Genomic DNA, 11551 nt, shown 5'->3' with positions numbered 1-11551 from the left:
GGATTCAAAATTGTGAAAATTAAGGGTCACACCTATTTTCAAGGGAAGATAATAAGAAATTTTCAAAAATCTTCTTCTGAAGAACCATAAAGACAGGAAAGCTGAAATTTGTGTGGAAGCATCCTCAGGTAGTGTAGATTCAAAGTTGTGAAAATCATGACCCACAGGGGGCAGGGTGGGGCCACATTGGGGAGGTCGAAGTTTTACATGGGATATATATTGAGTAAATCTTTAAAAATCTTCTTCTCAGAAACTAATCAGCCAGGAAAGCTGAAACTTATGTGGAAGTATACTCAGATAGTGTAGATTCAGAGTTGTGAAAATCATGACTCTCGGGGGTAGGGTGGGTCCACAATGGGGTCAGTTGTTTACATAGGAGTATATAGTGAACAGTCTGTTAAAATCTTCTTCTCAGAAACTAATCAGCCAGGAAAGCGGAAACTTGTGTGGAAGCATCCTCAGGTAGTGTAGATTCAAAATTGTAAAAATCATGACCCCCAGGGGGTAGGGTGGGACCACAATGGGGGTCGAAGTTTTACATAGGAATATTGGAGTAAATCTTTAAAAATCTTCTTCCAAGAAACTAATCAGCTAGGAAAGCTGAAACTTGTGTGGAAGCATCCTTAGGTAGTGTAGATTCAAAGTTGTGAAAATCATGACCCCTAGCGGTAGGGTGGGGCACAATGGGGGGTCGAAGTTTTACATAGGAATATATAGAGGAGTAAATCTTTAAAAATCTTCTTCTCAGAAACTAATCAGCCAGAAAAGATGAAACTTGTGTGGAAGTATCCTCAGGTAGTTTAGATTCAAAGTTTTGAAAATCATGATCCCTTGGGGTGCATTGGGGCCACATTGGGGGGGGGGGGGGGGTTCAAGTTTTACATAGGAATATAAAGAGTAAATCTTTTAAAAATCTTCTTCTCAGAAACTAATCAGCCAGATGATTTTTTATAATTGTTAAGACTTTGGTTCCAGGACAATTCTTCGGCCTCACAAGAAGGTTCAGAGTTTGATGTAGCTTTATATCCCATATATAAACAATTGTAAAGGATCTTTTTGAGAACTGCAATACTCAACATGTGATATGACTATAAAATCATCCTGTTAGAAAAGGGACTAATGATTATAAACATAAGAATATCCAGGGGGCAAAATGGATTTTATTTATACAGGATCTCCATGTATTATTGTACATTGTTCTATTGTTCCTAAGGTGAGCGATGTGGCCCATGGGCCTCTTGTTTTGGTATGTTACCGCCATTAACACCCACTATATCTGCTTTGTTGAATGTTACTTTATTTTATTCGAGTACGATATGCCATACAAAGAAAATCAGACATCAATGTGCCATTTTTTCCTTTAATTATTTTCTGTATGTAAATTTAATGACACGGCCCCGTAAGCCTAGTATTACCTTTTGAAGTGTTTTCCGTTCATGACTGAAAATTGTATCAAATTCAATTAAAATCAATATTTGTCGGTTGTATTTAAAAAATTAAAGATAAGTGGCGCATTGGGATTTGCTTGTAAAATCTAGTGTATAAACAAATACAAAGTACTGTAAACCGTTTGCAAGTGTGAAAGGCAAAATATAACATGGGGCAGTACAACATAGTGATGATGTATCCCCAGGTCTTGGTGTATTTCTGTCTCAAATATATGACTTCTAGAAAATGAATTCTAATTAAAACGTATAAATGCAGTACAAAGAATTTTTAAACAAAAAAGAAAATCAAACAAAATAATTGGATTTTGAAGGGATATGTTTGTCACGTAGAACAAGATATAACCGTAATTTTATGTTCCATTACTTACTAATATGATACTCTACCAAACTTAGTGCCATGTAATACCATTATCTCATGTTTTTTAACAGAATACCGATAGGTCCTATGTGACTATGGGTTCTTTGAATATTAACGGTTGTCCACTACAGAACTGTTGACGTGTGTCGTATACTAGTAAATACCTTTACCTTGTATAGAAGACACCAAAACCATCTGAATATGTAGGGAAATTTAACTCCATTTGTAATTTTTTTTTTTTTAAACTCTTATCTCACATAATATCTGAATACCTAAAACTAATTGAAAACATTACATCATTAGACACCGGGTTATCTAAAATTTGTAAAGACTTGTGTAACAATTGCCACTTTACCTGGAAAGAAGAGAGTGATGATAGAAAAACATGCGTTTATTCAGTTGGGTACCAGATACTGACTTCTAATGTTCACAGTACTTACATTAGAGTAACTACGGTAATTTCACAAATCAACATTTAAGTAGTCTGTGGCTTATTAGGGTAAATACGGTAATTTCCCAAAAATCAATCCTACATCATTTTAGGTATGCAACAATCTCATGAACATGAATGAATCGATAAAGAATGTTATTCTCTATTTGACAGATAAGTAATAAGTCTAAATTCCAGTTGAAAATGATAAAAACACCAAAAATACCAATGGCGGGAACATGCACCGCACATGAGCTTGGCCAAACCCAGTAACATCCCAATTAAATAATATTATTGCGCGACACCACAAAATGTGAATGTAAACATTATCCGCTGGATCTTAGATATAATTTTGCAACATTACAAATACATTACAAGTCTCAAAATATGTAATAATTACCTGGAAAGAAGAGAGTGAAGATAGAAAAACATGCGTTTATTCAGTTTATTCTTTCCATCGACAGTAACGGATTGTTTTATGTTCATGTAAAGTACAGGTAAGAATCGTCTTACTCTGTTTTACAATGTTTATGTCCTAATATTCAGGAACCTAGTGTACACCAATTTTTGTTTCAAATTAAATAATACCGAACGATATGTAAATTCCATAGCAGAAACCAAATAATTTTTAAGGGTAACAAAAACATTTATTTTTTTTTAATTTAATAATTTATTTCTTTTTCAAAGATTAGACATGCAGAAACAGACAACAAAAACATAAGTGTTCGATTCTATATACTAGTATATGAAACTTTATGATAACAACACCAGTACTAAAGTGTCAAATCTAATACATCAAGATACTTAGCCAGCAATTTGAATATGGAACACAATTAGTACAAGGTATCATCATACAAACGTAAGCATTATGTATTTGCTGTTTTTACAATTTAGTTTCCTCTGTAGTTTTAGTTTAAGTACTACTGTTTGTGCATTCATCTTTTTTGTCACGAAGAAGGGATTTGCATTATTAATAAAATACTAGATTTTGACCCGTGCGTGCACGAATTGACATAGCATATGATATCGGACATTTATGAAATAGATACATCGATACACCGTATATTGTTTACATTTGCATAACCAAGCTTTAAGCCTACAATAATGTTATTAATTTCACTACACTCTGCTGAGCTTGAATAATGTAACTGTGTTTGGGGAAATGCCTTCACCACAGAAAAAATGCCTTTCATATACCTGTAATGTAGCAGAAATTGAAGAATCGTCCCAACACGATTTTGGAGAACATTAATAAAGTTGCATTTAAAATAACAGTCAAATTGTTCGTAATAAATCATTTTGAAGCTGTAAATACTTTTCTTCGAAAAGTGTAATTCTTTGATTGCAGAATTCAATATTTCTTCAACAACGTTTTTTACAGACCATGTTGACATTCAAACTCTCAGGATTTTATTTAGTTAATGCCCTGTATTAGAGTTATCTCCCGTATTTTCTTTGATGAACAGAAGAAAAAAATTCCAATGAAAATTTACACCATTTGTTTTATCGTCTCTAAGTTGATCCATGCAAATGTGATATTGTGGAAACATAAAATAAAGAGCCTTGATTGAGTGTAAATGTAATGGGCATGCGCAAGATTGTAAAATCCAAAAATATTAGATGATTTTCGGAATTTTTTGAGGAATTTTCGTTGATTATTAATCAGCGCAGTTTGATTGAGAAAAAAAAAGAATAAATTGGTAATCTTCAAGTATCAATGATTTTTAGAATATATAAAACAAAAGACAGTACTCTTCCAATTTATCGGTATTAAAGCTAAAAAATTCCAGTCTATAATTTTAATTTATTAGTATAGATAGTATAGATTCAACTTATGTTAAGAGAGATAACTCCGGGTCTTATTTAAATAGAATATGGTCAAGTTGTGTGCATTTCATTTTTCTAAATTATTTTGGGAAAACTTTATCGTTTAGCAAACGAAGGGTTGATTAATCAGAAGTATTGTTATTCAGTGTGTTGATACGGCTCTTTGATATTTAATTTTTACATTCTACTGTGTTTTTCCATTAAATTCCGTGATGTTTAAATGCCTCTAAATGCAACACCTATTCACTGCGTATGAATTTACGAGTAATATACATAAATAGTTCTTAAACTGTGATTTCTATGTTATCGGTTAAAAAATGTATTTCATGAACGTTTGTCAAAACACCATGTTTTATAATTATTAAACAAAAAGTGGACTTTATTGTTAAAAGCAACATTTCAAGAGTTATTTATCATGGATTATTCTTTCATGCTCGTCGATCTCATCTCAACAGTCTATGTGAAAACCAGTGTAGCCGGTTTTACAAAACAGCTGTTCTTGCTGTTACTTATTCACTCCCTCCGTGATCTGCACTTTATATCGATTTATTTAAGTAAACAATTGATTTCTTCAGTAAGGGAATGTAAATATAAGCATTAAATGATTTATTTTTGACGTCGTCGTGTCAATAACTGCCGTCAGGTGAGCAGACAAATTATCATAACGCGCAAACGCGCGTTATTCAATTTGTCTGCTCACCTGACGGCAGTTATTGACACGACGACGTCAAAAATAAATCATTCAATGCTATAATATCAAGCACTTCACTGTGTTACACAGTTTAGGACTGCTATGCAAATGGCATGATTGATAGTATCTCCTGAACATCTAAAAAAAATCTATGAATCATCAGAATGGGGTTTTTTTAGTGAATGAGTATGCAGAAGGTCCTTCTTCTTTTGAAAGTATCAACATTATGCAAAGAACTGTATTACTTACTCGTATCAAAATAACATGCAGATTATGAATATGCTTATATATTTTATTTAAGACTAATCAAAATAGCTTAAATACACATGCAAATGCAGTTTTAAAATAGCAAAAACGAGACAAATGATCTATTCTTAAATTCTGCCATTTTGTTCTATTTGCACAATATTAATTTTTTTAAATCAAATCACATAAAACGAAATCATTGACTTGTTATAAAAAACATCTTGGTTAAAAACCACGATTAATCATTATTTTTTGTATAACATGGTTTACACTCAACCAATTAACAAAAAAAGCAAGGAAAAATAACTATTTCTAGATTTAACTTTTAAGAAAGTTGTTTTTAAAAGATATGCAGTGGAAAGCAATGTTTCTTTAACTTGATACCAATACCGGATGTGCACATAAAGGACTCACACTGATAAAAACGCAAATAATTACCCAAGTATCATGGACAACATCTTGTCCTTGATCCAAAAACACCACAAATAATTGAAAATCTTTGGTTTTGACTGTATTTTTTTTTTAATTTTCTACATGAATCGAAACTCAATGTGAATACTAGTTAAGTTTCGATTCTAATCAAATTAAGTTTAATTAGATTAAACCTATAATAATTAAAAAATAAATTCATTTCTCGCATTATCAACAGTGTGAGATCAGTCTGTCCAGTGTGAGACAGCAGTGCCTTACACTGTGTATTACTACGCCGCTTTAAAACGTAAACAAACGTCTGCTGTAGAAAAATGCAAAATGATGGATTGAGTTTATCCAAGTAATTACCAATCCATTGTTTTGCTAATTAATTACAAATTATCATATTTTTATTTTAAAAAATGTTGTATGCTCTCATTTTAACCTCCACTAATTGAAGCACGCGGAGGGATAAACCGAAAGTAATCATTTGAACGTCGTAACAGAAAGTTGTCATAGCCTCGTCGTAGACCATGAATCTTGTCCCTCGGTGGAATTTTACTATCCCACACCTCGTAATAATGAATGATTCTATCAAGCATTTTTATTGATTAAGAATTCAATTGATAACATTCTAGATGTTTTATTTCTAATAGCTGAACACTGAAAATTTCTTTGGGAGTAAAAAGTGTTAGATTATTGACCGTTGAAATTACATTTTACAATATACTATTTTATGATAAGCCTATACATTACAATATGCAAGAAAACTACTTCTGTTCCAGTGAATCTCGCTCTCCTGATACAGCAAATATAGATATTGAAATTAACTTCATACACTAAATAATTAAGATTATCAGCGACCAAGCATTTGATACATGAAATGTTTCACAATTATATGTTTCGACCACACAGTTTAAAAACTTCTTGACGAAATTGGTTGTCAGTAAAGAAGTAGACGAATGGATTCAGAATTCCATTAAGAATAATGGCGTCCGGAACATATTCATTCACAACATCTTCGACTTTAGAGATTTCCCTGTTTGGAGACACGTATCTTTCAATTCCTTGAGCCAGATGAAAGATATTCAAAGTTACAAAACTTATCACAAGCATGGAGGTAACAATGGAAAAAGTTATCGCAATCCGTCTGTTCTTGGCCGCTTCCTGGTCTTCGACCGATGGTTGCGGCTTTTTCGCTTCTTCCTGATTTGCTATTCCCGCGACAACTTTTAATGTTGTCGTGTTTTTCAAATTTTTCATCCTCATTTTTGACTTTGCTTTTTGCACGAGAGCATTCCGTATTTTGATTTGAAATATTAATATAGCAACAATATTGAACGAAACAGATATAAACGTGAAGAGAGGAAATACAAAAGGTAGTACCGAATAGTCATACTTGTTTTTAATATCGCATCTTGTTGCCGTGATGTTATCTACCTTGACAAACCTCACCCCGTATATTTCATAGACGGGGGACACTATGGGAATAGACAGCAAAATGGAAACAATGCACATAATTTTTGAACGCTTGATAGTGATTTGGGGCTTGAACGGGGTACAAATTTTTCTATATCTCTCAAATGCAATGAAAGTAACAATAGGGAGAGCAGGGACTCCTGCTAAGTAACCTATGTAGTTACCTATTGCACAAAGATGTGTTTGTATCACGTCCTCAAATTGTCGATAGATAATGAACATTCTATTTAATTCTTTATTAATGTGATTGATACACATAGAAAGATCTAGACCTGATAGAGACATAACGAACACTTTGTAGTTTGAGGCCGGCGTGCGCTTTAGAAATATGTACAAGACTACGGTGTTGCCGACAATTCCTATGATGTTTAGGAGATAACAAAGCGCCCCTAGCGGTGCCCGTTCTTCCCTCCAGTGTATGTTGTCTGGTGGTTGCGATAATTCGAAAGGCGAATGTAGATAATCCATCTTTCAAGGATTATAATTGATCTAACAAATTAAAGGTGAACACATATATTGTACATATGTAGTTGGAAGAATAAATAAAACAATCATAGTAAAGTCAGAAATCAAAATTTTTTCTACAATTCAGTTTTAGCTCACCTGAACTGAAAACTCAAGTGAGCTATTCTGATCACATTTTGTCTGTCGTCCGTACGTCCGTCTGTCTGTCCGTAAACTTTTCACATTTTCAACACCTTCTCCAGAAGTACTTTACCAATTTCAACCAAACTTGGCACAATGCAACCTTAGGCAAAAGAGACTCAAAGTTGGTGAAGCATCCTCGGGTAGTGTAGAATCAAAGTTGTGAAAATTATGACCCCCGGAGGTAGGGAGGGGCCATCATTGGGGGTCGAATTTTTACATAGGAATATATAGAGTAATCTTTAAATAGACAGTACAGCTGAAAACATGTGTGAATAACTTCTGATTAACCTATTGTATCGTTAGAAATAACGTTGATTGTAATAGTTGAAATACATAAGAATCCCTTTCACATACTTAATTATCGTAATTATGAGCTTCCGGAAATTTAAATGTCGTACAAACCGGAATAATCTGATATCGTTTATTTTTTTCCACGTGGATTTTGATTGACAGTAATTGACACGTGCTGAAATCTACAAGATCTTCGTCCGACTACGATCAAACGGCTATACGAGGTTAAAGGGACACTCCAAACGGAACACATCTTCACTATAAATGGTTTACTGATTTCGGTTCATTTTAAAATGAACAGACAAAATTATGTCAAATAACCCCTCAAGGGCCATCATTTACAAATATGAATTTAGGTTGTAGCAACTCCTATGATAAACACGAAATACAAAAAATAATAATTGTGGTTATTTTAAAAACTTTGAACAATTACTCCCTGGGGAAGTAGAAAAGACATATTTTTATCAACAAACATGTCCAGGAGAATCTTCGCGAGCCCTGCATGTGTTTTGTTTACAGTAAATACGCATGCGTAATAGTATAGAAGGCTGAACCCTGTAACACGTTCCGATGTAAATATGTGATAGGTTATACTAATTATTAATTTCAATGACATAATTAGGTTTATTTCATGGAGAACTTTGTAATTTTCTAAAAGTTTATACATTTATCAGTAGTACAAAAATACCGTGCCCGATCGGAAATTTTGTTTATTTTTTTATAAGATGCGCCGTACTGTCTCTTTAAAAATCTTCTTCTCAGAAATCAATCATCCAGGAAAGCTGAAACTTGTGTGGAAGCATCGTCAGATTGTGTAGATTCAAGTTTGTTCAAATCATGGTCCCCAGGGGTAGGATAGGGTCACAACGGGGTGGGACAAATTTTTAGATAGGAATATATAAAGAAAAATCTTAAAATCTTCTACACCATTTGCCTAGAAAAAAGCTGTAATTTAATTATGTGAAAGCAACTTCAGAGTTCAGATAGAGTGGATTCAAATTCGTTAAAATCAAAATTTTGAGGAGTTGGATTGGACCACATTCGGGATCTAGTTGTACAAAGGAAACCATTATATTTATTCACAAAATCTGAAATGTTATCATGTATGGTTTTACTTATATGCAAGCATTTTGACATATTGCTGATTCTTTAAAACAATTTAAACTTTATCCCCTAACTGATTCTTGGGCCTCACATGGGATTCAGAGTGTTTTGTAGGTTTATATCCCGTTTATAAACAAGTGTTTAGGATCTTTTTGAGAACTGCAATGCTCAACATGTGATATTACTATGAAACCATCTGGGACTGGATCATAAACACAAGGATATCGGGGGGGGGGGTGGACTTTTATTTATACAGGATCTACATGTAATATACCACAATGTCCACATATTTTTTATTCTGACTCCATTAAGCTGATTTTATCATGCCTATTGCTGCTCAGGTGAGCGATGTGGCCCATGGGCCTCTTGCTTATTATTTCAAGCGATAAGTACATGCAATAAGCATTACAACCTAATGATTACAGTAGATTTACTTTTCAATGTATCGTTTTTTATGAATAAGATACAATTGAATATTTGTTAAGATACTGCTTGACACAAATGAATCGCTATTCCACAATGTAACTATGTTTCCGTTCATCAAATGTTTCAATTAAAGAATTGTAAATTTTTTATGTAAAATCTTGTTACATTTAGGAATTACTGCGTGGTTTTGACAAAACCAATGTATATGACAAAGTCTATTAAAACATTTATAAATTTAGAATACAGATTGAAATCAAATTAGTGTTGAAAAGTTGCAATTAAACCTACGTTTGATAAGTTTTAGGTTAAAACATATTTTCCCAATCGAACACGGAATATAATTACATGTGTAAGTTCCTGTGCTGTCTCAATATTCTATAACTTTTATAAATACCACAAGAGAAAATTGCATTTTAAAAAAAAAGGTGGAATGCCAAACCAACGTTTTATCTAATAAACAGTATACGTATCATTTCTGAATCATGATTTTGTTGTTGGTAATATTTATTTTAATTTCATCATGTTATTTCATTTTTTTATATTTGCCTAACATTCTTCCTTATTACACAGTTATAATTTAATGGTTTTATTAATAAATTCCGTTTTCTCATGAAAAAATACACACACAAAATGCGTATATTCTATCAACAACGATATCAGAGATGATACTTTGGCGAACCATAAAATAAAATTTTGGCGTAGCATTTTACCTTATATCCAAACTATTGCCAAAATAAATATCTTACAATCTTATTTCATTTTATTTGATAAACATTTCTTAGAATCAATGATGTTAGAATATAAAGTATGTTTACCTGGTAATGGTCCAAATTTGGTCTATGTAGTAAGACAAAGTAATTGTTTCTCTTTATATACATTCATTTTTTTTTATCTAATAATGAATGAAATTAAGAATCACGATACAATATGTTTTGCATGATTTGACAAAATACGGCAATGTTCATTAGTCGGAATGAAAGCTATCGTGAAAAACTCATTTGAACTACCAATATATCCTTCCAAATAACCATATACAGGTTAAGAGACTCATATTAAGCAATTATAAGGATATCATATGTTGTTTTTCATACAATTTATGGCAGAAAATATATCCTTTGAATATCCATTAAGTTTTATTTATCCATCCAATATGTAGCAAAAGCTGTGCGTTATTGAAATACGTTGAAGCGTGTTATAAACTTATCAGTTTGATATAGATTGTATTGCTTATTAGTATTAAGACCTAAAATTTAGTATAGCTATTCCTTAGGATGAAATAGAAAATAGATATTCCTTTGGATGGAGTTTACTTATGCTCTGCTACGGTGGGGAGAGTTGTAATTTGAGACCGCATTATATACTAGTAGGGATAGAAATGCATTACTTTGTAAAATAGGTATAGAAGCAAGTTTATGCACCCCTTCCAATGTTCTCCGAATGCTGTCTTTATCGTTGTTGAGTCTCTAGCAGATCCTAAATGATATAACCGCCGACTTTGTTCCGTATTTGGCATTTTCCTTATCGAGCAATTACTAAGGAATAAGATAACACTCGCTGCAGAGCAGGGACGAGCAGGGACTCCAGACATGCTAGAAAACCAATGAAGTTAACCATTGTATTTGTTTATAACATTTCCTTAAATTGTCGATAGATAATCAACATTTTTTTATTCTTTAATAATGTGATGGATACACATAGAAAGATGTAGGCCTGATAGAAACATTACGAACATTCTGTAATTCAGATTGTAATAATTTGTATTCTTATACCCTAACCGTACGAATATATCTAAAGAGGATATACACATATTCTGTAAAATAATGTTTCCTATTTTTGTGTTTGCCGTACCTGGTAATGTTCCAACTTAAGTTCCTGTAGTGAGATAAAGCGATTAAATGTCTCTCTTTATATATTTTCTCCATATAACCCCTTCGACTAAAAATGTATGAATGAAATGTAGAGTCACTAGAATTATGATGCATATACACTGTATTTTGAATAACGTGTCAAAATACGGCAAAGTTCAATAGTTAAAAAGATATCGGAAGAACCAATCCGAGTTACCAATACATGTATATCCTTTTAATTAAACCATTAAGAGAGCTGGATGGTCGTGGCAATTTTCAAGTCTTCGTGTGAAAAAGAGCTCTATATAAAAATATAGAGAAACGATCAAACTTAAAAGGTACTTA

The 11551-nt window shown here is 32.6% G+C and overlaps 1 protein-coding gene across 1 annotated transcript; it reads right to left on the bottom strand.

Moving 5' to 3' along the window:
• Positions 1 to 4871: 4871 nt before the first annotated feature.
• Positions 4872 to 10194, bottom strand: LOC128167380 (rhodopsin-like). The gene is made up of 2 exons (XM_052833076.1): positions 10175 to 10194; positions 4872 to 7379 (listed from the first exon to the last, which is right to left on the bottom strand). Exon 2 carries the CDS (start codon positions 7356 to 7358, stop codon positions 6306 to 6308), a length of 1053 nt encoding a protein of 350 aa, XP_052689036.1. The 5' UTR covers positions 7359 to 7379; positions 10175 to 10194; the 3' UTR covers positions 4872 to 6305.
• Between the last annotated feature and the right edge of the window lie 1357 nt (positions 10195 to 11551).

This window comes from Crassostrea angulata, chromosome 10 (assembly GCF_025612915.1).
Source record: "Crassostrea angulata isolate pt1a10 chromosome 10, ASM2561291v2, whole genome shotgun sequence".
Classification (NCBI taxonomy): Eukaryota; Metazoa; Mollusca; class Bivalvia; order Ostreida; family Ostreidae; genus Magallana; species Magallana angulata.
This window is presented reverse-complemented; position numbering and strand designations above follow the sequence as displayed.

Bases quoted from the DNA above. Each gene is read 5' to 3' on its own strand.
- LOC128167380 (XM_052833076.1), bottom strand. From the start codon at position 7,358: ATGGATTATCTACATTCGCCTTTCGAATTATCGCAACCACCAGACAAC.